At 50.3% G+C, this 26,889-nt stretch overlaps 1 protein-coding gene across 22 annotated transcripts in view; it reads left to right on the plus strand.

The window, feature by feature from the left end:
* LOC310834650 (uncharacterized protein) overlaps nt 1-26,889 on the plus strand; it is a 168,484-nt gene that overhangs the window by 50,103 nt on the left and 91,492 nt on the right. For 7 of the 22 annotated variants that reach the window (XR_014559330.1, XM_083718600.1, XM_083718617.1 and 4 more), the window contains 5 exons: nt 12,032-12,082; nt 12,530-12,598; nt 13,051-13,128; nt 14,286-14,351; nt 21,347-21,403. Coding sequence is in view for 21 of the 22 variants with exons in the window: in XM_083718600.1 (XP_083574726.1) it covers nt 12,032-12,082; nt 12,530-12,598; nt 13,051-13,128; nt 14,286-14,351; nt 21,347-21,403 (321 nt within the window). In the remaining variant the exon portion in view is untranslated. The remainder of the gene's footprint in view (nt 1-12,031; nt 12,083-12,529; nt 12,599-13,050; nt 13,129-14,285; nt 14,352-21,346; nt 21,404-26,889) is intronic. The other 15 variants (XM_083718601.1, XM_083718609.1, XM_083718608.1 and 12 more) reach the window with 5 other exon arrangements.

A 26,889-nucleotide genomic window follows, 5' to 3' on the forward strand; every position in this document is an offset into this window, starting at 1 on the left:
GCCTCCTTGAGCCCTTCCACCACCTGACTCTCCGATGGCAGTTCCCTGACATCCACCTCCCCTCCAGGACTCCCCTCACCCCCCATTTCCCCCTCTTCTCTGGGTGACGAGGCTGGGAACCCCCTGAAAGAATCCTCCTCATCTTCGGATGACTCGAAAACCGCTCTCCACCTACTACTGTCCCTTCTTTCCCCATACTCTTCCCCATCTGATTCTTCTTCCTCTTCCTGTCCTGATTCTGGGAACCCCTCGAACTCCTCTTCCTCATCAGTGGTGCCGAAGTGTTCCTCCCAGAACCTAGCCAAGGGCTGGGGCTTCCTTGGGAACCGGCGATGAAACGTTCCTACTAAGACCTCATCCTTGACCGTTTCTGCCGGTAACCAGGTATTTTCGGACTCCGGTTCCCCTTCCCATGCCACTAAGTACTCCACCTGTTTCCCCTTCCACCGAGAGTCGAGTATTTTTGCTACATGACTGCTTCGCTCCCTCTCTTCTACTTGCGGTGCCGCGGGAACCTCACCTTCACGTCCCCAAAATTCCCGCCCCTCCCGGTATGGTGATAGTAATGACCTATGGAATACTGGATGCAGTTTCATGTTGTCTGGCAGCCTGAGTTTAAAGGCCACCGTATTGACCTGCTGTATAACCTCGAAGGGTCCCAGTCGTTTTGGCCGCAATTTTTTGCAACCCCACTTGAACGGTAACCCTTGTGTTGACAACCACACCCGGTCCCCCACCCTTATGGTCTCTCCTTCCCTTCTGCTCCTATCTGCCTGCTTCTTGTATTCTGCCTTGGCCCTATCCAAATTCATTTTGAGCTGTTGATGTATTGCTTCCATTTCTTCCACAAAATGTTCCGCTGCCGGCACGCTCCATCTTTCCCCTCCTTCCCCTGGAAATGCCCTGGGGTGACACCCATAGTTAGCCATAAATGGACTCATGCCCGTGGACACATTTTCCGCATTATTGTATGCGAATTTGGCTAGGGCTAATTTCTCTACCCAATCATTCTCTCTGTCATTTACATAACACCTCAGATATTGTTGCAGAATACTGTTTGCCCTTTCCGCCTGCCCATTAGTTTCTGGGTGCCTGGCGGTTGAGAAATTGACTTCCACGTGCAGTAAGCTCATGAGCTTCCTCCAGAACCTGGACGTAAATTGTTTCCCTCGGTCGGAGACCACCCTCAAGGGGGCGCCATGCAACCTAAAAACGTGTTTTACAAACAACTTGGCGGTTTCTTCCGCCGTTACCGCATGTGAGCAAGCTATAAAGTGGCACATCTTGGTTAGCAGGTCTACCACTACCATTACCGCAGTTTTCCCCTTGGATCTTGGTAAATCCGTCATGAAATCTATGGAAACTGCCTCCCATGGCTGTTCGGGTGTGGGTAATGGTTCCAGCAACCCCGCCTGCGCCGCCCTCTCCCCCTTCGCTCGCTGGCAGCGGTCGCACCCCCTTACATACTCTCGTACATCTTCCCTCACCTTGGGCCACCAGAATTGCCTGGTAACTAACCACATTGTTTTGTGTTGCCCAAAGTGCCCCGCGGTGGGGCTGTCGTGCATTTGTTTGAGTACCCTACCCCTCAATTCCCCTTCTGGTATGTACAAGGCCCCCTTGTAGTACAATGCCCCGTTCCTTTCTTCAAACCCCCTGGTGATCTCCCCGGCTCTCCTTAGCCCTCTGAGCTTATCTTGGGCGTATTCATCGTTCTCTGTCCCTTCTACCAGTTCTTGTTGCCCCACCAATGCTGCCCCACACACCCAGTGGTCCTCGGGGATGACATGTCTCTCTTCAGGCGCTCCCTCCCCCTCCATATACTCTGGTTTTCGAGAGAGAACGTCCGCCCTTACGTTCTCTGGTCCCGGTACGTAGCGAATCTCAAAATGGAACTTGGAAAATTCCTGTGCCCATCGCACTTGTCTCTGGTTCAGTACTCGGGCCGTTCGCCAATATTCCAGGTTCTTGTGGTCCGTGCACACCTGGACCTTGAGCTGCGCTCCTATTAGCAGGTGCCGCCATCGTCGAAACACTTCATAAATGGCGAGCAGTTCCCTGTCGTACACTGTGTAGTTCCTTTCGGATTTATTCAACTTCCGCGAGAAGAAGGCACACGGTCTCCAGTCCGATGCATCCTTCCCCGGTTGGAGCAGAACCGCCCCTACCGCTCGATCTGATGCATCTGTTTCCACCCTCATCGGTTTCTGTAGATCCACGTGCAAGAGCTGTTCTTCCGAAGCGAACGCTTTCTTTAGCCTTTCAAACGCTCGCTGCGCCTCTTCCATCCATGCAAATTTCTTCTTACTACTGAGACAATCGGTGATGGGAGCCGTTAAATGGGCAAAGTTTTTGATGAACTTCCGATAGAAGTTTCCAAACCCCAGGAATCTCTGCACGTCCTTCCTGGTTCTGGGTGTCTTCCATTCCAGTACCGCCTGGACCTTGCTAGGATCCATGGCCAATCCCTTGTCTGACAAACGGTACCCCAGGAATTCCACCTCTCTGGTATGGAACTGGCACTTCTCCAGTTTGACCCACAGCTGGTTTGCTTGCAGCCGGCTTAGGACCTCTCGGACATCTCGGACATGCTGCTCTTCGTCCTCTGAGTAGACTAACACATCGTCTAAGAAGGCCACACAGTTCTTATAGAGCAAAGGTCCCAGCACGTGATTCATGAAGGATTGAAAGCAGGCTGAGCCCCCCTGTAATCCGAATGTGCTGGTGGTCCCGGGGGTAAGGTACCGTGGGCGTAAGCAGAGTCCACATGAAGAGGGGCGAGGTCCGAGGCGGAGAGCCGGGCGGGGAACAGGAACGCTGGAACAGGAGACCGAGCAGGGAACAGGAACACCGGATGATCAGGAACAGGAGGCCGGGCAGGGAACAGGAGTACCGGATGGTCAGGAACAGGAGGCCGAGCAGGGGTCAGGAACACAGGAAGGTCCGAAGCCAACAACGACGTTGCTCCCGCAACCTGGGACCGGGCTGACTAGGCTTTTATCCTCTTCTAAGGCCGGGGGCGGTCCCGGCCCCCAGGAGCCCCGCCTCCTCTGGCCTTAAGGCGAGCACTCCTCCTGGGAGCAACCAGTTCCCTTCGCCTCTCTGCCCTAAGCCTCTGCAGATCAGGAGAGGCCGAAGGGTTACTGGGCCCTGGAGGAGGCTCACCTGATACCACTGAGTCCTCAAGCACCTCTGGGGCCAGAAGGGTTTCACCTGGGGCCAGCTCCTGGTGCTCTGCCACAGGTGCAGGCTCTTCAGCATCTAGGCCTTGCCCCAGTTCAGCCGGCCCTGGAGGCGGGGACTCCTATGCAGGCTGGGATTCCTCTGGTTCATCCTCTGAATCGGAATCCCAGGCCATCACACCGAAGGGCATAACGAGATACTCAAAGGCCCCCAAGGGGGTGAACATGGTAGTTTTCCATTCATCCCCCTTCCTCATCCGTATCAAGTTATACGCCCCCCTCAGGTCCAGCTTGGTAAAAATCTTTCCCTTCCTCACCCTGGTCAAAATGTCGTCAATCCTGGGCATGGGAAAGGCCACAGGTTCTGACACCGCGTTGACGGCCCGGAAGTCCACGACCAGCCTGGGTTTATTAGTGTCTTTTTTGTCCACAAAAAACACTGGGCTGCCCCCCACCGCTCTTGACTCCCTGATGAAACCTCGTTTCAGGTTCTTGTCTATGAACTCCCTTAACTCCTGCATCTCCCTGTCTGACATGGCGTACAGCTTGCCCACCGGTAGCTGGGCTCCCGGGAGTAGGTTAATTTGACAGTCAAAGGGTCTATGCGGGGGCAGTCTATCTGCTTCCTTCTCACTGAAGATGTCTCTCAGGTCGGCGTATTGTCGGGGTATTTCTCCCTTTTCCCCCACCGCCATCCCTGCCAGACTGGCCCTAGCCAGCCCCTGCATTTCTCTTCCCTTGCAGTGCTCTAGGCAATGAGCTGACCCAAAAGAGACTGTCCACTGGTGCCATCCCACTAGTGGGTCATGTAGCGCCAGCCAGCTCATTCCCAAGATGTTGGGAGGTCCCGCTAGTGTGGCTACATGAAATGCAATGACTTCCGTGTGCCTTGCCACTCTCATTGTCATGGGGACCGTCTGTTGGTTTACTTCCCCTCCCAGCAGTTCCCTCCCTTCAATCGTTGTCACCTGCAAGGAAGGACTTAAGGGCAGCGTCTGTATCTGGTGCTCTGACGCAAACTCCTTACTCATGAAATTGCAGGAGCTGCCTGAATCTAAGAGGGCTTTTATCGTGAGTGGATGTCCGTTGGGTAGCTCTAGTAGCACCTCTACGACGAGAGCAGCTCTTGGGGGTTCAGGCTTGGGCACGTTCACTGATCCTTGGCCTGACTGCTGTGCCCTGTCACTGGCAGCCAGACGTTGGCTTTTACTTGCTCCTCAACCCCCTCCTCCTCACTCCCAACAGCCCCCACCATTCCTTGCCATCCCTTCCTTTGCGGGCAGACCCTGGTAAAAAGTCCTGGCTGTTGACAAAGGAAACATTTCTTGGCGCTCTTCCCCTCCTTTTTCCGCCCTTCGTTAACATTTGAAGTTCCGCGCGCACTCGCCCCTCCAATCTCCATCAGTTCCACTGCCGGGGAAGGTTGCGCCGGCATCTCAGGAATGCGGAAATCATTCCAACGCTCTCCTCTCCCTTCCCGCTTCTCCAGAGCTCTCGCCTCCTGGCGCGCTCCAATCGCAAGCGCTGCCTTGGTCAGCTGATCCATGGACTCCGGACGGGGCGCGCGGGAAAGTTCATCTTTCACCGCTGGGGCTAGGCCTTCTTCAAACAACATTTGTATCGGGTCCGAAGACAGATCCCACCCCAATTTATGTATAAGCATGGTAAACTGTGTCCAATACTCTCTGACTGATTGATTTCCCTGTTTGCACACCATTAACTGTCTGCGTACCACGCCCTGTTCAATCTGGCTAGAAAACATCAAGTCCATCGCACTAAAGAATTTCCTCAAGTCTTTTAAGGCGCTATTATTATTTGCCATCAGGGGCCTCACCCAATCTCTAGCCCCTCCCTCGAGGTGTCCAATCACAAAAGCCACTCTCGATTCCTCGTCGGCAAAGTCATCGTGTTGCAGGTTCAGTGCATACTGCATCTCTGTCTTAAAGGCTTGGTAGTTCCTTGGATCACCCCCAAATTTCTGTACCAACCCAGGTACCTTCCTTCCGATGGGGGTGGGTTTCCCCTGTGCATCCTGCGCCCTCCTTTCCTCGAGCCGCGCCGTTAGCAGTGCCAGCTGGTGCTCCAAAGCTCTGTTTCTCTCCTCCAGAGTTGGTCCCCCTCCAGCTCCTCCTGCTCCTCCGGCTCCGGTTGGGTTGCTCATGATGCCTCTCCTTCGCACAAGCAGCGTCAAGGACTGACGGATTGCTGTAATGGGAAAAGGGGGCTGCTCGTGCGTAAGCGTTTAAGCCCTCCAAGCTTTGCCATCAGTTCCTAAACTCTCCCAGTCCGCGGAGCCATGGGTGCATGGCTACCTCAATCGCTGGCAGAATCCGTCAGTGGGCGCTTCCGGAATTTACGCCAACATAAGAGTTCCTTGACGGAAACTCTCCTTCTGGATTCTCTGCGTGACAGTTTCCTGCGCGGAGTGGGCGTCCCCAGTGGAGGTCCTGAGCCCTCCCCGCTGTTCTCACTGGAAACATCTTGGAGCCATTCCTCCGATTGAGTTTCTGCAGGAACTCTCCCTCTCCCCCTACTGGTTCCTTCCTCCACATCCGAAGGTCTCCTAGCCTCCTTGAGCCCTTCCACCACCTGACTCTCCGATGGCAGTTCCCTGACATCCACCTCCCCTCCAGGACTCCCCTCACCCCCCATTTCCCCCTCTTCTCTGGGTGACGAGGCTGGGAACCCCCTGAAAGAATCCTCCTCATCTTCGGATGACTCGAAAACCGCTCTCCACCTACTACTGTCCCTTCTTTCCCCATACTCTTCCCCATCTGATTCTTCTTCCTCTTCCTGTCCTGATTCTGGGAACCCCTCGAACTCCTCTTCCTCATCAGTGGTGCCGAAGTGTTCCTCCCAGAACCTAGCCAAGGGCTGGGGCTTCCTTGGGAACCGGCGATGAAACGTTCCTACTAAGACCTCATCCTTGACCGTTTCTACCGGTAACCAGGTATTTTCGGACTCCGGTTCCCCTTCCCATGCCACTAAGTACTCCACCTGTTTCCCCTTCCACCGAGAGTCGAGTATTTTTGCTACATGACTGCTTCGCTCCCTCTCTTCTACTTGCGGTGCCGCGGGAACCTCACCTTCACGTCCCCAAAATTCCCGCCCCTCCCGGTATGGTGATAGTAATGACCTATGGAATACTGGATGCAGTTTCATGTTGTCTGGCAGCCTGAGTTTAAAGGCCACCGTATTGACCTGCTGTATAACCTCGAAGGGTCCCAGTCGTTTTGGCCGCAATTTTTTGCAACCCCACTTGAACGGTAACCCTTGTGTTGACAACCACACCCGGTCCCCCACCCTTATGGTCTCTCCTTCCCTTCTGCTCCTATCTGCCTGCTTCTTGTATTCTGCCTTGGCCCTATCCAAATTCATTTTGAGCTGTTGATGTATTGCTTCCATTTCTTCCACAAAATGTTCCGCTGCCGGCACGCTCCATCTTTCCCCTCCTTCCCCTGGAAATGCCCTGGGGTGACACCCATAGTTAGCCATAAATGGACTCATGCCCGTGGACACATTTTCCGCATTATTGTATGCGAATTTGGCTAGGGCTAATTTCTCTACCCAATCATTCTCTCTGTCATTTACATAACACCTCAGATATTGTTGCAGAATACTGTTTGCCCTTTCCGCCTGCCCATTAGTTTCTGGGTGCCTGGCGGTTGAGAAATTGACTTCCACGTGCAGTAAGCTCATGAGCTTCCTCCAGAACCTGGACGTAAATTGTTTCCCTCGGTCGGAGACCACCCTCAAGGGGGCGCCATGCAACCTAAAAACGTGTTTTACAAACAACTTGGCGGTTTCTTCCGCCGTTACCGCATGTGAGCAAGCTATAAAGTGGCACATCTTGGTTAGCAGGTCTACCACTACCATTACCGCAGTTTTCCCCTTGGATCTTGGTAAATCCGTCATGAAATCTATGGAAACTGCCTCCCATGGCTGTTCGGGTGTGGGTAATGGTTCCAGCAACCCCGCCTGCGCCGCCCTCTCCCCCTTCGCTCGCTGGCAGCGGTCGCACCCCCTTACATACTCTCGTACATCTTCCCTCACCTTGGGCCACCAGAATTGCCTGGTAACTAACCACATTGTTTTGTGTTGCCCAAAGTGCCCCGCGGTGGGGCTGTCGTGCATTTGTTTGAGTACCCTACCCCTCAATTCCCCTTCTGGTATGTACAAGGCCCCCTTGTAGTACAATGCCCCGTTCCTTTCTTCAAACCCCCTGGTGATCTCCCCGGCTCTCCTTAGCCCTCTGAGCTTATCTTGGGCGTATTCATCGTTCTCTGTCCCTTCTACCAGTTCTTGTTGCCCCACCAATGCTGCCCCACACACCCAGTGGTCCTCGGGGATGACATGTCTCTCTTCAGGCGCTCCCTCCCCCTCCATATACTCTGGTTTTCGAGAGAGAACGTCCGCCCTTACGTTCTCTGGTCCCGGTACGTAGCGAATCTCAAAATGGAACTTGGAAAATTCCTGTGCCCATCGCACTTGTCTCTGGTTCAGTACTCGGGCCGTTCGCCAATATTCCAGGTTCTTGTGGTCCGTGCACACCTGGACCTTGAGCTGCGCTCCTATTAGCAGGTGCCGCCATCGTCGAAACACTTCATAAATGGCGAGCAGTTCCCTGTCGTACACTGTGTAGTTCCTTTCGGATTTATTCAACTTCCGCGAGAAGAAGGCACACGGTCTCCAGTCCGATGCATCCTTCCCCGGTTGGAGCAGAACCGCCCCTACCGCTCGATCTGATGCATCTGTTTCCACCCTCATCGGTTTCTGTAGATCCACGTGCAAGAGCTGTTCTTCCGAAGCGAACGCTTTCTTTAGCCTTTCAAACGCTCGCTGCGCCTCTTCCATCCATGCAAATTTCTTCTTACTACTGAGACAATCGGTGATGGGAGCCGTTAAATGGGCAAAGTTTTTGATGAACTTCCGATAGAAGTTTCCAAACCCCAGGAATCTCTGCACGTCCTTCCTGGTTCTGGGTGTCTTCCATTCCAGTACCGCCTGGACCTTGCTAGGATCCATGGCCAATCCCTTGTCTGACAAACGGTACCCCAGGAATTCCACCTCTCTGGTATGGAACTGGCACTTCTCCAGTTTGACCCACAGCTGGTTTGCTTGCAGCCGGCTTAGGACCTCTCGGACATCTCGGACATGCTGCTCTTCGTCCTCTGAGTAGACTAACACATCGTCTAAGAAGGCCACACAGTTCTTATAGAGCAAAGGTCCCAGCACGTGATTCATGAAGGATTGAAAGCAGGCTGAGCCCCCCTGTAATCCGAATGTGCTGGTGGTCCCGGGGGTAAGGTACCGTGGGCGTAAGCAGAGTCCACATGAAGAGGGGCGAGGTCCGAGGCGGAGAGCCGGGCGGGGAACAGGAACGCTGGAACAGGAGACCGAGCAGGGAACAGGAACACCGGATGATCAGGAACAGGAGGCCGGGCAGGGAACAGGAGTACCGGATGGTCAGGAACAGGAGGCCGAGCAGGGGTCAGGAACACAGGAAGGTCCGAAGCCAACAACGACGTTGCTCCCGCAACCTGGGACCGGGCTGACTAGGCTTTTATCCTCTTCTAAGGCCGGGGGTGGTCCCGGCCCCCAGGAGCCCCGCCTCCTCTGGCCTTAAGGCGAGCACTCCTCCTGGGAGCAACCAGTTCCCTTCGCCTCTCTGCCCTAAGCCTCTGCAGATCAGGAGAGGCCGAAGGGTTACTGGGCCCTGGAGGAGGCTCACCTGATACCACTGAGTCCTCAAGCACCTCTGGGGCCAGAAGGGTTTCACCTGGGGCCAGCTCCTGGTGCTCTGCCACAGGTGCAGGCTCTTCAGCATCTAGGCCTTGCCCCAGTTCAGCCGGCCCTGGAGGCGGGGACTCCTATGCAGGCTGGGATTCCTCTGGTTCATCCTCTGAATCGGAATCCCAGGCCATCACACCGAAGGGCATAACGAGATACTCAAAGGCCCCCAAGGGGGTGAACATGGTAGTTTTCCATTCATCCCCCTTCCTCATCCGTATCAAGTTATACGCCCCCCTCAGGTCCAGCTTGGTAAAAATCTTTCCCTTCCTCACCCTGGTCAAAATGTCGTCAATCCTGGGCATGGGAAAGGCCACAGGTTCTGACACCGCGTTGACGGCCCGGAAGTCCACGACCAGCCTGGGTTTATTAGTGTCTTTTTTGTCCACAAAAAACACTGGGCTGCCCCCCACCGCTCTTGACTCCCTGATGAAACCTCGTTTCAGGTTCTTGTCTATGAACTCCCTTAACTCCTGCATCTCCCTGTCTGACATGGCGTACAGCTTGCCCACCGGTAGCTGGGCTCCCGGGAGTAGGTTAATTTGACAGTCAAAGGGTCTATGCGGGGGCAGTCTATCTGCTTCCTTCTCACTGAAGATGTCTCTCAGGTCGGCGTATTGTCGGGGTATTTCTCCCTTTTCCCCCACCGCCATCCCTGCCAGACTGGCCCTAGCCAGCCCCTGCATTTCTCTTCCCTTGCAGTGCTCTAGGCAATGAGCTGACCCAAAAGAGACTGTCCACTGGTGCCATCCCACTAGTGGGTCATGTAGCGCCAGCCAGCTCATTCCCAAGATGTTGGGAGGTCCCGCTAGTGTGGCTACATGAAATGCAATGACTTCCGTGTGCCTTGCCACTCTCATTGTCATGGGGACCGTCTGTTGGTTTACTTCCCCTCCCAGCAGTTCCCTCCCTTCAATCGTTGTCACCTGCAAGGAAGGACTTAAGGGCAGCGTCTGTATCTGGTGCTCTGACGCAAACTCCTTACTCATGAAATTGCAGGAGCTGCCTGAATCTAAGAGGGCTTTTATCGTGAGTGGATGTCCGTTGGGTAGCTCTAGTAGCACCTCTACGACGAGAGCAGCTCTTGGGGGTTCAGGCTTGGGCACGTTCACTGATCCTTGGCCTGACTGCTGTGCCCTGTCACTGGCAGCCAGACGTTGGCTTTTACTTGCTCCTCAACCCCCTCCTCCTCACTCCCAACAGCCCCCACCATTCCTTGCCATCCCTTCCTTTGCGGGCAGACCCTGGTAAAAAGTCCTGGCTGTTGACAAAGGAAACATTTCTTGGCGCTCTTCCCCTCCTTTTTCCGCCCTTCGTTAACATTTGAAGTTCCGCGCGCACTCGCCCCTCCAATCTCCATCAGTTCCACTGCCGGGGAAGGTTGCGCCGGCATCTCAGGAATGCGGAAATCATTCCAACGCTCTCCTCTCCCTTCCCGCTTCTCCAGAGCTCTCGCCTCCTGGCGCGCTCCAATCGCAAGCGCTGCCTTGGTCAGCTGATCCATGGACTCCGGACGGGGCGCGCGGGAAAGTTCATCTTTCACCGCTGGGGCTAGGCCTTCTTCAAACAACATTTGTATCGGGTCCGAAGACAGATCCCACCCCAATTTATGTATAAGCATGGTAAACTGTGTCCAATACTCTCTGACTGATTGATTTCCCTGTTTGCACACCATTAACTGTCTGCGTACCACGCCCTGTTCAATCTGGCTAGAAAACATCAAGTCCATCGCACTAAAGAATTTCCTCAAGTCTTTTAAGGCGCTATTATTATTTGCCATCAGGGGCCTCACCCAATCTCTAGCCCCTCCCTCGAGGTGTCCAATCACAAAAGCCACTCTCGATTCCTCGTCGGCAAAGTCATCGTGTTGCAGGTTCAGTGCATACTGCATCTCTGTCTTAAAGGCTTGGTAGTTCCTTGGATCACCCCCAAATTTCTGTACCAACCCAGGTACCTTCCTTCCGATGGGGGTGGGTTTCCCCTGTGCATCCTGCGCCCTCCTTTCCTCGAGCCGCGCCGTTAGCAGTGCCAGCTGGTGCTCCAAAGCTCTGTTTCTCTCCTCCAGAGTTGGTCCCCCTCCAGCTCCTCCTGCTCCTCCGGCTCCGGTTGGGTTGCTCATGATGCCTCTCCTTCGCACAAGCAGCGTCAAGGACTGACGGATTGCTGTAATGGGAAAAGGGGGCTGCTCGTGCGTAAGCGTTTAAGCCCTCCAAGCTTTGCCATCAGTTCCTAAACTCTCCCAGTCCGCGGAGCCATGGGTGCATGGCTACCTCAATCGCTGGCAGAATCCGTCAGTGGGCGCTTCCGGAATTTACGCCAACATAAGAGTTCCTTGACGGAAACTCTCCTTCTGGATTCTCTGCGTGACAGTTTCCTGCGCGGAGTGGGCGTCCCCAGTGGAGGTCCTGAGCCCTCCCCGCTGTTCTCACTGGAAACATCTTGGAGCCATTCCTCCGATTGAGTTTCTGCAGGAACTCTCCCTCTCCCCCTACTGGTTCCTTCCTCCACATCCGAAGGTCTCCTAGCCTCCTTGAGCCCTTCCACCACCTGACTCTCTGATGGCAGTTCCCTGACAGTTATCACAGAATTCAGTTCCTTGACAATCCTTCCTCTTTCTTTCTTTCTTTTGCAGTTTCTAGCCTTTATGGCTGTGAAATTATACATGAAAATGCAAGGGCACTGCTTGCTGAAATCTCAGAAGCCAAAGAGGTTTTCAGGAGGAGGGGTGGAGGGTCAAACATGATTACGAAATACTTAAAATTAGATAAAACAAGGGATGATGGAAATGTGAATAATGTGTACTGTTTATACATGTTGCTGGATTCTGCTTTCCTTGATGAGAATGGTCACTTTTCATGGTCAGTGCAGAATTAACCACACCTGAAGACTGCTCTCCCATCTTCTGGGTTATCCTTCTTCTAGAAAAGGCTTTAGCTTGCTCTGTGAATATTCTGCTTGCCCTTCCTGTCACACACACTCTTGGGTTTTGAGATTTGTATTGATCCTGAATGAGGTGGTGACCTGTAGCTCTGGCACTAACCATCTCTTGATCCTTTCAGAAAAAATTTCCACCCAAGAAAGATGGCTACAGCACGAAGAAGCTTACAGTAGTAAGTACCTGCTGTGTTGCCTTCTCTGGGTTTGACATCTCTTAGTTGATTCCATTCCTGTGGATGTTGTGCTCCTTTATTCCATTTATATTGCCTCATAGAGTTACATGTAGCCTCTTGGTTTCTGGAAAAGCGCCTCTCTTGCCATTGGTATGTTTCTCCCTCTTGTTCAGTCATCAGTCATGGTGAGGGCCTGCAGCTTGTCAGGCTAATGTTGGGAGCAGCAGCATGCTGATCTCATGTTCCTCTTTTGAGGACACCGGCTGTACTAGCTGGTGTGTTGCGATATGTAGCCATCAGTTGCAATATTGAGACCTTGGGCATGACTTTCTCTGGGTCTGTATTTGTTCTTGGGGAGATGTCTTGGCGTCTCGTTTCCTCCTCATCCCTTGGCAAGTCTGTGCTGTGCCTGATGGCCTCTTCTGTCTCTTTCCTGCTTGACACCAGGAGGTCCTCTCCACGGAGGAGACCTTTACGCCAGCACGGCGCCGGCAGAAGAAGTCAGCACCCGTGACAGTGAGTGGTACTGAATCTGCATGCAGCTCATGATAGAGGCAAGAATGTGTGACTGCACACAGTCCATCTGATATTGGACTCAAGTTCTCCCCCCACCTCAAATCCACATATCATGAGCCTGGGAGTGGTGGGTGTCATAGTGGGTGTCAGAATGCCCAATTTATCAGACAGATAATGGAGAGTTCGATTTATGAACTGGGTAGACCTGGATTTAAATGCCTGCTTGGCCAGTAAGTTGGGTTTTTTTGTCAGACACATTCTCTTTGTCATCTTGGCGGGTTGTTAGGATAACCTAGGATAGCCCTCTCATTTCCTTGGATGATGGAACACAATGCTGTGTTTTTCATCAATAATCTCTTAGGATTATATGCCTGGTGTCAGAAGTCCCTTAGCTTTGTGTATGCCTTTATCTGTTCCTGTATTTCCCCCCTCTTTCCCCCTCTGCTTGCCAGGATGGGCCAGCTCCCAAGGTCCAGCGGGCCCCAAGGGGACACCACAAGAGGCTGCCAGCTGCACCACCAGCATCTGCAGTGAGTGGGGATCAAGACATAATGGAGTGTAATTTTTCAGTCCTGGCTGAGCTGATATGATTGGAAGGCCTGCAGAATGTCGGCATGCGCTTGCCTGGTCTCCCATTCCCTGCTCATTTGGGATATTAATAATAGGGGGGAGAATCGTCAAATCTACTGCTAGCTTGTCACTGCCATCGCATTATTCATTGAGAGACTGAAATGCAGTTTACAGTAAAGCAGGTTTGGCTACGCTGTCCATAATCTGCAAGTGTGGTGTGCTGTGGCTTCCTCCAACTGGATCTTCATGAAAGAATGAAAGCAAATGTGGCCAATCATCTTTTGGCGGAGTGTGCTGCAGGTTGAGCCCTAAAGATCATGGTGATATGCTAGTGCCTGCTGCATTAAACATGTGCCTCTTCTGATTCTGGTTAGTTACATTCCTAGAGTGCTGAGCTGGAGACTAGGCCCTGGCACAAGCACTGAAGGGGCAGGCAGGAGTGCAGGCTTGCAAGTAGAGGTGAGCATAAAAATGTTGGAATCAACCCTAAGGGCCATCTAGTCCATTCCCCTGCAATGCAGGAATTTCAACTAGATCATACCCGACAGATGGCCATCCAGCCTCTGCTTTAAAAACCTCGAAGAAGGAACGTCTCCCACTTCTCGTGAGAGTCTATTCCACTATTCTTCAGCTCTGACTATTGGAAAGTTCTTCCTGATGTTTAGTCGGAATCTCCAAGTTATAGCAACCAAGTACACTTAAGAATCTGTACATTGTTAGCATATTTGGTTGCTATAACTGGGAATAGGAGGAACTGAGGAACTTATGGATTAGAACAGTCCTAGAAGCAGGAAGATGGAGTCAAAAAGCCGAGGGAAAATAGGCACAATTTTAAGCTCAAGACGCAGTCCAGAAACACCTGGATCTTCCTTGTATCTTGCCTGCATTAGGCCTTCATTTGAGGCTCTTGGTTTTTCGTGCCCCAAGACTGATATGAGATGCAACATACATCTCTTGAGTTTCCCTTTCTGCAGCACTATCTTCCTCCTTTGAAAGAGGTGTCCTGTTGTCTCTTCTTTCTCCTGGACTGAGCTTTCGGCTGGGTCTGCCTCTGATGACTCTGAACATGTGGGGATATCTTCACTCTTTCTCCTTTCTTCCTTTCTTTGGCTGCCAGGATGGGCCCCTTCCCAAGGCCCAGCTTGCTGCAAGCTGCCATCGTCAAAAGCGCTCTGCTACCACAGTAAGTGGCTTGATGCGGGATCCTACAAAGATGTTTGTGTTGCAGCACAAATTTTTGTGGGTCATGTGGGTATTCTGTGGGAGCAAAAGATGGAGCAGCTCCCATGTGAAGAAAGGTTGCAGCGTTTGGGCCTTTTTAGTTTAGAGAAAAGGTGAGTAATGAGTAACGTGACAGAAGTTTATAAAATAAACGTGGCATGGAAAAAGTGGATAGAGAAAGCTTTTTCTCACTCTCGGGGACATCCAGTGAAGCCGAATGTTGGAAGATTCAGGACAGAGTAAAAGAAAGTACTTATGCACACAGTACATAGTCAAACTGGAATTCACTTCCACAGGAATCACTGGTGGCCACCAACGTAGATGGCTTTGAAAGAGGATTATACAAGTTCAGGGAGGAGGAGGAGAGGGCCAAGATGGCTGTAGTCTCCTTCCACAGTCAGAGGCAGTAATGCTCTGAAGACCAGTTGCTGGGAATCTTAGAGGGTCACTGTGTCCTGCTTCCAGGTTTTCCACAGGCATCTGGTTGGCCACTGGGAGAATAGGATGCTGGACTAAATGGGCTGTGGGTCTGATCCAGCAGGCTCCTCTTACGTCCATAAGACATGTTTCACCACCATATGTGTCAGGGAACTGCCATCGGAGGGACAGGTGGTGGAGAGGCTCCAGGAGAATAGGAGAGACTCTACAGCAGAAGAAGGAACCAGTAGGGGGAGAGCAGGAGTTCCAGCGGAAGGGGAGTCGGGGGAGAGGCTCTGGGATACTTCTAGTGAGAATAGTGAAGAGGTAACAAGACCCCCGTTAGGAACTCCCACCCTTCGCCGGAAACTGTCACGCAGAGAGTCACGAAGGCGCATGTCCGTCAAACAGCTTTTATGTTGGAGTAAGTTCCGTAGACGCCCACTGTCAGATTCTACCAGCGACTGACGGAGTCATGCTTTGGGGGCTCCGTTAGTGCCTAGGTTTGGGTGACCAGCCAAACCCCAGAGGGATCAAGCTTTTACGCACAAGCAGCTCATTATCCCATCACAGCAATCTGACAGTCTTTGAAAGCAGCTTGTGCAAGCAGAGGGCATCATGAGCGAACCAGCCGGAACCGGAGGAGCTGGAGCTGGAGCAGGTCCAAGCCTGGAAGAAAGGTACAGGGCGTTGGAGGTCCAGCTCGCGCTGCAAACGGCGAGGCTCGAGGAGAGGAGGGCTCAAGATGCGGATAAGGCAAAAACCACCCCACTTGCCAGAAAGGTGCCTGGATTGGTGCAGAAATTTGGGGGGGATCCCAGGAACTATCAAGCCTTTAGGACAGAGATGCAATATGCTCTCAATCTACTGTTTGATGACTTCCCCGATGAGAACTCTAGAGTGGCGTACGTGATTGGCCATCTAGAGGGAGGGGCGAGGGACTGGATTAGGCCCCTGATGGCAGCCAATAATGAAATCTTAAAGGACACAATGAAATTTTTTCGCGCCATGGACTTGATGTTTTCCAGTGAGATTGAGCAAGGGGTGGTGCGCAGGCAGTTAATGGCGTGTAAACAGGGGAGCCGATCTGTACGTGAGTACTGGACTGAGTTCACCATGCTGATTCATAGACTGGGGTGGGACCTTGCGAGTGAACCTATTCAAATGCTGTTTGAAGAAGGGCTCTCTCCGGCAGTGAAAGATGAACTTTCCCGGGCGCCTAGGGCGGAGTCTATGGACCAGCTGACTAAATCTGCGCTGTCCATAGGAGCGCGCCAGGAAGCCAGAGCTTTGGAAAAGCGGGAAGGAAAGGGGGAACGTTGGAAGGACTTCCGCATTCCGGAGATTCCGGAGCAGCCTTTCCCGCCAGCAGAGCCGATGGAACTTGGAACAGCGCGCGCGCGCGCAGTTTCAAACACCAGTGAGGGGCGGAAGAAGGAGGGAAAGAGCGCCAAGAGATGTTATCTCTGCCAACAGCCAGGTCACTTTGCCAGAGTCTGTCCGCAAAGGAAGGAATGGCAAGGGATGGCGGGAACTGTTGGGGGAAAGGAGGAAGAAGAAATCAAGGAGCAAGTAAAAGCCAACGCCTGGCTGCCAACATCAGGGCACGGCAGCCAGGCCAGGGAGTAGTGAATGTGCCCATGCCGGAACCTCCAAGACCAGCGCTTGTGATAGAGGTGTTGCTGGAACTGGCAAACGGACACCCACTAAAGATAAAAGCGCTATTGGATTCAGGCAGCTCCTGTAATTTCATGAGTAAGGAGTTTGCAGCTGAACACCAGATACAGACTATCCCATTAAGTAAGCCTTTGCAGGTTACCACGATTGATGGGAGGGAACTGTTGGGAGGAGAAGTGAGCCAACAGACTGTACCAATGATAATGAGGGTGGCAAGACACACAGAACTGATAGCGTTTAACGTAGCCACCTTGGGAGGAGCTCCTATTATTTTGGGAATGAGCTGGCTGGCACTACACGATCCGCTAGTAGGCTGGCATCAGAGAGTGGTTTCCTTTGGATCAGCACATTGCCTAGAACACTGCAAGGAAGGAGAGGCTCAGGCAGGGGCCAGGGCCACTCTAGCAGGGATGGAAGTGATGGACAAGGGGAAGGTGCCACCACAATACGCTGACTTGATTGACGTCTTTAGCGAAAAGGAAGCAGATAAACTGCCCCCGCACAGACCCTTTGATTGTCAAATTAACTTACTCCCAGGAGCACAATTGCCAGTGGGCAAGCTGTATGCAATGTCAGACAGTGAGATGCAGGAGTTAAGGGAGTTCATTGACAAGAACCTCAAGCGAGGTTTCATCAGAGAGTCACGAGCGGTGGGGGGCAGCCCAGTGTTCTTTGTGGACAAAAAAAACACGGGTAAACCCAGGCTTGTGTGTGATTTCAGGGCCCTAAATGCAGTGTCAGAACCAGTGACGTTCCCTATGCCTAGAATTGATGACATTCTGACACGGGTGAGAAAAGGGAAAATTTTTACCAAGCTGGACCTTAGAGGGGCATATAACTTGATACGTGTGAGAAAGGGGGATGAGTGGAAAACCACTATGTTCACCCCCTTGGGGGCCTTTGAGTACCTCGTTATGCCCTTCGGTCTACAGGCAGGCTCGGCCTGTTTTCAATCGTTCATGAATCACGTCCTGGGGCCATTGCTCTACAAGAACTGCGTAGCGTTCTTAGATGACGTCCTGGTATACTCAGAGAATGAGGAGCAGCATGTGCAAGATGTAAGAGAAGTACTGAGCAAACTGCGAGAAAATCGGCTGTGGGTGAAACTGGAGAAGTGTCAGTTTCATACCAGGGAGGTGGAATTCCTGGGGTACCGGTTGTCTGACAAGGGATTGGCCATGGATCCCAGCAAGGTTCAAGCGGTACTGGAATGGAAAACACCAAAGACCAAGAAGGACGTGCAAAGATTCCTGGGCTTCGGAAACTTCTATAGGAAGTTCATCAAAAACTTTGCCCATTTAACAGCGCCCATCACGGATTGTCTTAGCAGCAAGAAAAAATTTGTTTGGACGGAAGAAGCGCAGCGGGCGTTCGAACACTTAAAGCAGGCGTTTGCGTCGGAAGAGCAACTTTTGCACGTAGATCTACAACAACCAATGAGGGTGGAGACTGACGCGTCAGACCGAGCGGTGGGGGCCGTGCTTCTCCAGCCGGGAAAAGATACGTCCGAATGGAGACCGTGTGCGTTCTTCTCGCGGAAGTTGAACAAATCCGAGAGGAACTACACAGTATACGACCGAGAACTGCTCGCCATTCATGAAGCATTCCGGAGATGGCGGCACTTGCTGATTGGGGCGCAGCACAAGGTTCAAGTCCGAACTGACCACAAAAATCTGGAATACTGGAGAACAGCACGAGTGCTGAACCAGAGACAAGTGAGATGGGCCCAGGAGTTCTCCAAATTCCACTTTGAGATTCGTTACGTGCCAGGCTCCGAGAACGTGAGGGCGGACGCTCTCTCCAGGAAACCTGAGTACTTAGAGGGGGAGTGAGCGCCTGAGGCAAGGCATGTAATCCCTGAAGACCGCTGGGTGTGTGGGGCGGCATTGGTGGGGCAGAGGGAACTGATAGAGGGTACTGAGAACGATGAATACGCCCAAGAGAAATTCAGAGAACTCAGGAGGACAGAGGAGAACACAGGGGGGTTTGAAGAAAAGAACGGGGCGTTGTATTACAAAGGGGCACTGTACATACCAGATGGGGAATTGAGGGGCAGAGTACTCAAGCAGTTGCATGACAGCCCCACAGCGGGGCATTTTGGACAGCACAAAACCATGTGGTTGGTTACCAGGGAGTTTTGGTGGCCCAAGGTGAGGGAGGACGTACGGGAATATGTCGGGTTGCGACAGGTGCCAGCGAGCGAAAGGGGAGAGGGTGGCGCCAGCGGGGCTATTACAACCCTTACCCACACCAGAAAGGCCATGGGAGGCAGTATCCATAGATTTTATGACGGACCTGCCAAAATCCAAGGGCAAAACAGCTGTCATGGTGGTGGTAGATCTATTAACTAAGATGTGTCATTTTATAGCCTGTTCCCATGCGGTCACCGCGGAGGAAACCGCCAAGTTATTTGTAGAGCATATTTTCAGGTTGCATGGCGCCCCCTTGAGGGTTGTCAGCGACAGAGGGAAACAGTTTACTTCCAGGTTCTGGGGAAAACTTATGAGCTTACTGCACGTGGAACTCAATTTCTCAACTGCCCGGCACCCAGAAACAAATGGGCAAGCGGAAAGGGCAAACGGGATTTTACAACAATACCTGAGGTGTTATGTAAAAGACAGAGAAAATGACTGGGTAGATAAGTTACCTCTGGCAGAATTTGCCTACAACAACGCGGAGAACGTGTCCACAGGGATGAGTCCTTTTCTGGCAAATTATGGGTGTCATCCCCGGGCATTTCCAGGAGAAGGAGGGGAGAGGTGGAGCGTGCCGGCGGCGGAACACTTTTTTGAAGAGATGGAAGCGATCCACCGTCAGCTTCAACTTAACTTAGAGAAAGCCAAGGAAGAATATAAGAAACAAGCAGACAGAAATAGGAGGGAAGGTGAAACTATAAGGGTGGGAAACCGGGTGTGGCTATCCACCCAAGGACTACCGTTCAAGGGAGGGAGTAAGAAATTGAGACCCAAAAGATTGGGACCCTTTGAGGTCATACAGCAGGTCAACCCAGTAACATTCAAACTCAGACTGCCCAGTCACATGAAATTGCACCCAGTATTTCACAGGTCATTACTGTCGCCGTACCGAGAGGGACGTGAGTGGGGGGAGCGTGAGAGAGAGGTCACCCAAACGCCCGTGATAGAAGAGAGAGAACGCGACATGAACGTGGCAGGAATCATTGATTCCAGGTGGAAGGGGAATCAGGTGGAATATCTGGTAGAATGGGAGGGGGAAGTTGAGTCGGAAAACACTTGGGTACCAGCAGAGTTAGTCAAGGACGAGGTTTTAATAGAAACATTTCATCAGCGTTTCCCAAAAAAACCGCAACCAGTGGCACGATTTAGAAGGGAACACTTTGGGACCACCGATGAGGAAGGGGAGTTTGAAGGGTTCCCAGAGTCAGGGGTGGGTGAGGAAGCCGACTCCGACGAAGAAGAGGAAGACGAGGAGAGAGACGGTACGCCGTGGTTAGAAGTGTTTGAATCCTCGGACGACGAGGAGAGTTCCTTCAGGGGCTTTCCGCCCTCACCGCCAGTGGGAGAGGAGGCGGGGGGGTGAAGGGGGCCCTGGGGGGGAGGTGGATGTCAGGGAACTGCCATCGGAGGGACAGGTGGTGGAGAGGCTCCAGGAGAATAGGAGAGACTCTACAGCAGAAGAAGGAACCAGTAGGGGGAGAGCAGGAGTTCCAGCGGAAGGGGAGTCGGGGGAGAGGCTCTGGGATACTTCTAGTGAGAATAGTGAAGAGGTAACAAGACCCCCGTTAGGAACTCCCACCCTTCGCCGGAAACTGTCACGCAGAGTCACGAAGGCGCATGTCCGTCAAACAGCTTTTATGTTGGAGTAAGTTCCGTAGACGCCCACTGTCAGATTCTACCAGCGACTGACGGAGTCATGCTTTGGGGGCTCCGTTAGTGCCTAGGTTTGGGTGACCAGCCAAACCCCAGAGGGATCAAGCTTTTACGCACAAGCAGCTCATTATCCCATCACAATATGTCAATATAAGTAAAATACTTGGGTCGAGGTACAGTTAATATGCATATTGTGTTTCTTCTCTGATGCTGTCTCTGCCAAGGGGTGCATGACGTGTCTGCATTGATTTATAGACATGAGCATGCTGAATTTTGGCTGTAGACATATATGTGTGTTAACAGCAATACCCATGCTGAGTACCATATTTTTCGCTCTATAACACGCACCCGACCATAACACGCATGTAGTTTTTAGAGGAGGAAAATCCGTAGGCATGCCACCCGTAGGCATTCCCTCCATAACACGCACAGACATTTCCCCTTACTTTCTAGGAAGAAAAAAGTGAGTGTTATGGTGCAAAAAATACGGTACTTCCCATATGGGCATATTCTGATAATCCTCACACTTATGCCATCCCTACTGTCCTAATTTTAAGCTTTACTTGGGTATTTGAATCCAGGCTTTGACCAGCTTGTTAGCTATTTGGCTGATCTTTCTGCTGAGAGTGTGGGGAAATGCTCTTTGCCAATGAGCTTGGGATGAATTCCACTACAAATGACTTCCAGTTGCAGAAATTTAGGGAGTTTGTGTGTCAGATTGACCTTAAAGTTTTGCAGAGCATGCAGACTGAGTTGTTTGGTTTGGATGGCTTTTATCTTGCATCCTTCTGATATTGGTCCCACAAACATTTCATGTGGTTGCCCCTTAGGAATGGGCACAACTGTGATTGAATCTCTTTGCAAATGATCTGAATTTGACCAAATTAGGGAAGCCAGTTCAATCATGCCTCTCCTGTATTTCTCTTAGCTCTTCTCTACTAATTTCAAGGGAATTTCAAAATGCAGAACATTTCTGTTTACTCACTGCATCACCTCTTTGTCTCCCTTTTTCTAGAAATGGAAACCCACCATGGAACGGGATCCTGGAGGCATCCCTACAGTAAGACAAAGGGTAAGTAGGCAACAGGGAGCTATGTCTTACACAGTATAATGGCATTAACAGTCAGCAATATCACCTTGGAAAGTATCTTACACAAGTCTAGAGCAACCTGCATACATTATTCTGTTTGAATACTGTGTCCAGTTCTGGGCACCACAATTTAAGAAGGATGCTGGCAAGCTTGAACGTGTGCAGAGGGCAACCAGGATGATCAAGGGTCTGGAAACCGAGCCTTATGAGGAGTGGTTGAAGGAGCTAGGTCTGTTTAGCCTGGAAAAGAGGAGACTGAGAGGAGATATGACAGCCATCTTCAAATATCTGAAGGGCTGTCATGGAAGAGGGAACAAACTTGTTTTGTCCTGCTCCAGAGGCTAGGACCCAAACCAGTGTTTAAATACGATGACCATATTCAAATATCTCAGAAGTTGTTCTGGGGGGTAGGACTTGAACAAATGACTTTAAGTTACAAGAAAGGAGATTCCGGCTAAATATCAAGAAGAACTTTTTGACAGTAAGAGTTGTTTGACAGTGGAAGAGTCTCTCTCAGGAGGTTTTTAAGCAGAGGTTGGATGGCCATCTGTTATGGATGCTTTACGTGAGATTCCTGCATTGCAGGGGGTTGAATTAAATGACGCTTGGGGTCCCTTCCAACTCTGCAGTTCTGTGACATACACACATGCTCTAAATTAGTTGTTGTTGTTGTTAAAGATTGTACTTTCTTGAAGCAGAAGGCTTTTGTCTCTAAAAGGGCTGGGAAGCAACAGAAAGACAAACCCTAAATGTAGACTTCCCATTTCAGTTATTATTTTCCATGTTCATTGCTCACTCTGGTTGGGGTCAGTGAGTGCATGCCACTTCGTTGTTGTTTGTTTCTTGGGTGAATATTTATTCTGAAGTAGTAGTCCGGGTTTTACTTTGTTAGGATTCTGGCCGCCTCATATCAGTTGCTTACCCTGTTCCTTTGTGAGATGAAGATAACACTATGCAGAAGGTTCATCTTCAAACAGACTCCTAGTCTCTGTGATTATCCAGGGGTGATTTTGAACCAGCCACGGATTGACAACCTGTCAACCTGTGTCAACCTGTCACTGCTCAGAGGTCAACAGGCAGGTAGAGGTAGGTTCTGCTGTCTGATAAATGAGGAGGAAGGGTAGGAGGGAGAGACTTTAACAATTAAAACTGGAATAGGTGAGGCTTGCAATTTTTATGTGAAAGCCTTTTAAGAAAAAGTGCATTTGGGGCATTGATTCAGAGGCAAGAGGGATATGTCTAGGACAGGTCATCCTACACCAGTTTGGTACCCTCCCATCAGTCTCAGCCAGCAAGGCCATGACTGATAGGAGTTGTAGTCCAAAATCTGGGGGGCACCAGCTTGGTGAAGGTTGGTCTATATAGATAAGGGGAGGTGCTTACAGCTTGGGGAGCTTATAAGTTCTCACAAACAAGTTTTTGTTTTGAGGGTGTTTGCTAAGTTTTTACAATACCAAATTCTTGTCTAAACAGTAGATGGATGGGGGAACTTTCCCAAGGGCAAAGGGACTATAATCTTAAATTCAGATTGGTTGGGGTACAGATCACTAACAGTGATTTGTTGAATGAATAAACTTTATTACAGTCACAGACCAGAATAAGAGAAACATATGAATAAAATAGCAGTTCAGATTTAAACAGGTGATTGTTAAATTAAATAAGAACAAGGAAACAAGCATAGGATAAAAGATGTGTATAGAGTACAGGATAGATAATTGAGGAATAAGAACTGATAATTAAAACAGATAAGGACTAAAAGACATACAGTTAAAACAACTATAAGGGGTGGAGTTTAGGGGAATAGCGGTCTTGCAGTATGGGCCTTCAGGTTAAGACTGTTTTGTAGCACAAACCATCCTTCAGCGATTATCCATCATGGCAGTGCAAAACCTAGCAACTGAGTATGTAACATCTGGGTTTTCATCCTGGAGTAGTAGGGAGATGTTGGGTTGTTCTGTATGTCCTGGGAATTTGTGCAGGATAGGCAGGATAAACCTGGCTCGTATGTCTATATAGTACTGGCAATGGAAAAGGGCATTTTCCGTTGTTTCCTGCCCAGAGCCACAGGGGCATTTCCTCTCCTCGTATGGTGGCTTCCTATTACGGCCTTCTTGAATGGCTGAGGGGAGGGCCTGACAACAGGCCAGAGTGAAGGCCCTACACTTTGGGATTTCAAGGTTGGTTATATATGGCATTTGGGAGGTGAGGTATCTACTGGTTTCACTGATTAGAAATTTTGGGGACCTGGCTAGGTCTGCTTGACATTCTGTGTCTTCCACATGCTGTTTAATGATTGTTTGTTTGTTTAGCTTGTTCATGCTCTATGTCAAGTAAAATCTGTGGTAGTTATATTTTTCACTGCTCGTTTCCATGTTGATTGGAAATCATCCTTAATAGTCAGGGGAACAAGGCCGCTCAGGAAGAAAGATAGTCTCAACCAGTAATTAAAAGTGGCGAGCCATACTCTGGCCTCGATTCTCATGGATCCAGTTTCAAGACATATGGTAGCATTGGAGACGTGTTTAGGCACTTGTAGAGCAGATCTTAAGAATTTGGATTGTATCAATTATAGTGGTGCGTAGTTGTCAGAGGGACCTAATTAGGCACTGCATAACAGCTGTGCAATCCATTTAGCCTCAAACAGTTTGAGGGCTGCAGGTATATAGTGTCCACCTTTGGTCCTGAGGTACTTGAGGATAGCGTTTGCACTTCTCTGGGCATTCCCTGCAAAGTAGTCGCCATGGGCTTTTGAAGCAAGTGACCTTCTCAATCTTGTGACCATTGATGTACTATGCATGTGGTTTGGGCCTCTTGGCAAAAACCATAATTTTGGTTTTCTGGTAATTGAGTTCCAATTGGCTCTCCTTGTAATATGTTGCCAGTGTTTTCATGGCTCTTTTAAGGCCTCATCAGTGTTCTTGAGAGGATTGCTGCGTCATCTGCATAAAGCAGCACCAGTGATTTGCTAGGATCCTCCCTACCCACTTGAAGAGTTTTGTTTGTTTTCTGCTTGTTTTATTGTAGAAAATCTCTTAAGGAGATTTAGGAGATAAAATAGCTCATGCAGAAAATGCCAGTGGAAGTGAAATGTCCCAGTTCTTGATAATTGCATCTGAAAGCAAGCAGAGGGCTGCCACAGATTCAGAACAATATTTTGTGAGTGGAGTTATAGAAGCATTTATTTAAAAAGAATGGAAAAATGCCTTCCTTAAGAGGGCAGAGAAGGAAAGGATCATAGGTTGGCTTGCACTGTGGACCTTTAATTTGTGGTCCACTTGCTGATCCCAGAGGACAGGAACACACTTCAAAACGACCTTGACAGATTAGAGAACTGGGCCAAAACAAACAAGATGAATTTTAACAGGGAGAAATGTAAAGTATTGACACTTGGGCAAAAAAAAAATGAGAGGCACAAATACAAGATGGGTGACATCTGGCTTGAGAGCAGTACATGTGAAAAGGATCTAGGAGTCTTGGTTGACCACAAACTTGACATGAGCCAACAGTGTGACGCGGCAGCTAAAAAAGCCAATGCAATTCTGGGCTGCATCAATAAGAGTATAGCATCTAGATCAAGGGAAGTAATAGTGCCACTGTATTCTGCTCTGGTCAGACCTTACCTGGAGTACTGTGTCCAGTTCTGGGCACCACAGTTCAAGAAGGACACTGACAAACTGGAACGTGTCCAGAGGAGAGCAACCAAAATGGTCAAACGATGCCTTATGAGGAACGGCTAAGGGAGCTGGGCATGTTTAGCCTGGAGAAGAGGAGGTTAAGGGGTGATATGATAGCCATGTTCAAATATATAAAAGGATGTCACATAGAGGAGGGAGAAAGGTTGTTTTCTGCTGCTCCAGAGAAGCGGACACGGAGCAATGGTTCCAAACTACAAAAAAGAAGATTCCACCTTAACATTAGGAAGAACTTCCTGACAGTAAGAGCTGTTTGACAGTGGAATTTGCTGCCAAGGAGTGTGGTGGAGTCTCCTTCTTTGGAGGTCTTTAAGCAGAGGCTTGACAACCATATGTCAGGAGTGCTCTGATGGTGTTTCCTGCTTGGCAGGGGGTTGGACTCGATGGCCCTTGTGGTCTCTTCCAACTCTATGATTCTATGCTGTATTGCCCCAATTTTCTTGGGTTCTCTTTTCAAAGACACGTTCTTGAAAAGGCATATGTAGCTGGCTCATAAAGGCTACAGCTATAACTCATTCTCTAATAAGGTGCCCAGCAGCCCCTGCTGAGCATGGTCCTTCCTGGGTGAAACTGTCACTGGCCTCCTGGTCCACGAAGCTGGGTGGCCCCTCTGAGCAGTCTTATCTGCCCTTTTTGTAAAAATGTCATGGATTTTCCCACACAGTGGTGCCTTGGTTTTATAACAGCTTAGTTTATAAACAACTTGGAAATAGTAAATTGCAAACCAGGAAGTAGGTGTTTTGGTTTGTGAACTTTGCCTCGGAATTAAAACATGTTCCGCTTCCTGTTGAGTCTGTTCCATTTCTAGACTTCCGGGTTAGCGCCATCAGTAATGGCGGAATTCCTCTGACGGGAGGAATTTTCCTCTGTGGAAATCAGGTCTGGCCGCCGCAGCGAAGGCAGAGACCCTTCAAAAGTCACAGGCGGGTGAAGCCTGTGAACGTGGGATTCGGCGGGCACCTTCTGCGCCTCCCCTACTCGTGAGGAAACCCAGTTTCAGGGATCTGGAGCAAAGTGGGGTGAGCGGCGCGGCGCTTCAAATTGACTGCTTTTTTCACGGAATGAAGCCGCACAGCCGTTGCCGGAGAGTGCTGACTTTTTCCTGTGGACAATCTGATCTAAAAGCAACTACCCGTGAGTAAAGTGAAGAATTGGGCTTTTAAAAAGTTTTAATTTGGTACCGAAATGGGGAGGCTCAAAACAGGAAGTCCGCCTTCCCCTTTTGTAAATAGACTGAAGCAAAGAGGTTGCAAGCTAGAGTCTTGGAAAGCCTATTGTAAATGATTGAACTTCCAGCAGAAAAAGAAAAATTTTAAACCCCCCTTGGAAGCAGGAGAAAAGGGGGGAGGATTTGGACTGTATATATACCTGCAGGAGAGAGTGAAAGAAGTTATATACCACTGCACATAACCTGGAAACGGACTGCTAAATAAGACTGTTGTGCATTGGAACGTTCATTGACTGAATAGAACGTGCATTGACAGCTAGCAAAATAAGAGAGTTACATTGTTTCAACTGTCTCCGTCTGAGTTTAAAAAGGAGTAAAAAGGAGTAAAGGTATCCGAAAACTGAAACTAACTTTTAACTGTATTAAAAAAAAAGTGGCATTATGGATCAATACAAATAGCAACTGTTTCCCTCTAGAGGAAACTATTGTAACTGCTACAAGAGCTAGATTAGGGACTTTCCAGCTGAAAAGATAAAAACTGTCTGACTGTGGGACTGACCTTGGATTTCTCAAGTGTTATGGCAGATGGAATGGAAAAAATAGATTCA

This window comes from Podarcis gaigeae (genome assembly GCF_964106915.1).
Source record: "Podarcis gaigeae genome assembly, chromosome: 17".
In the NCBI taxonomy this organism is placed as follows: domain Eukaryota; kingdom Metazoa; phylum Chordata; class Lepidosauria; order Squamata; family Lacertidae; genus Podarcis; species Podarcis gaigeae.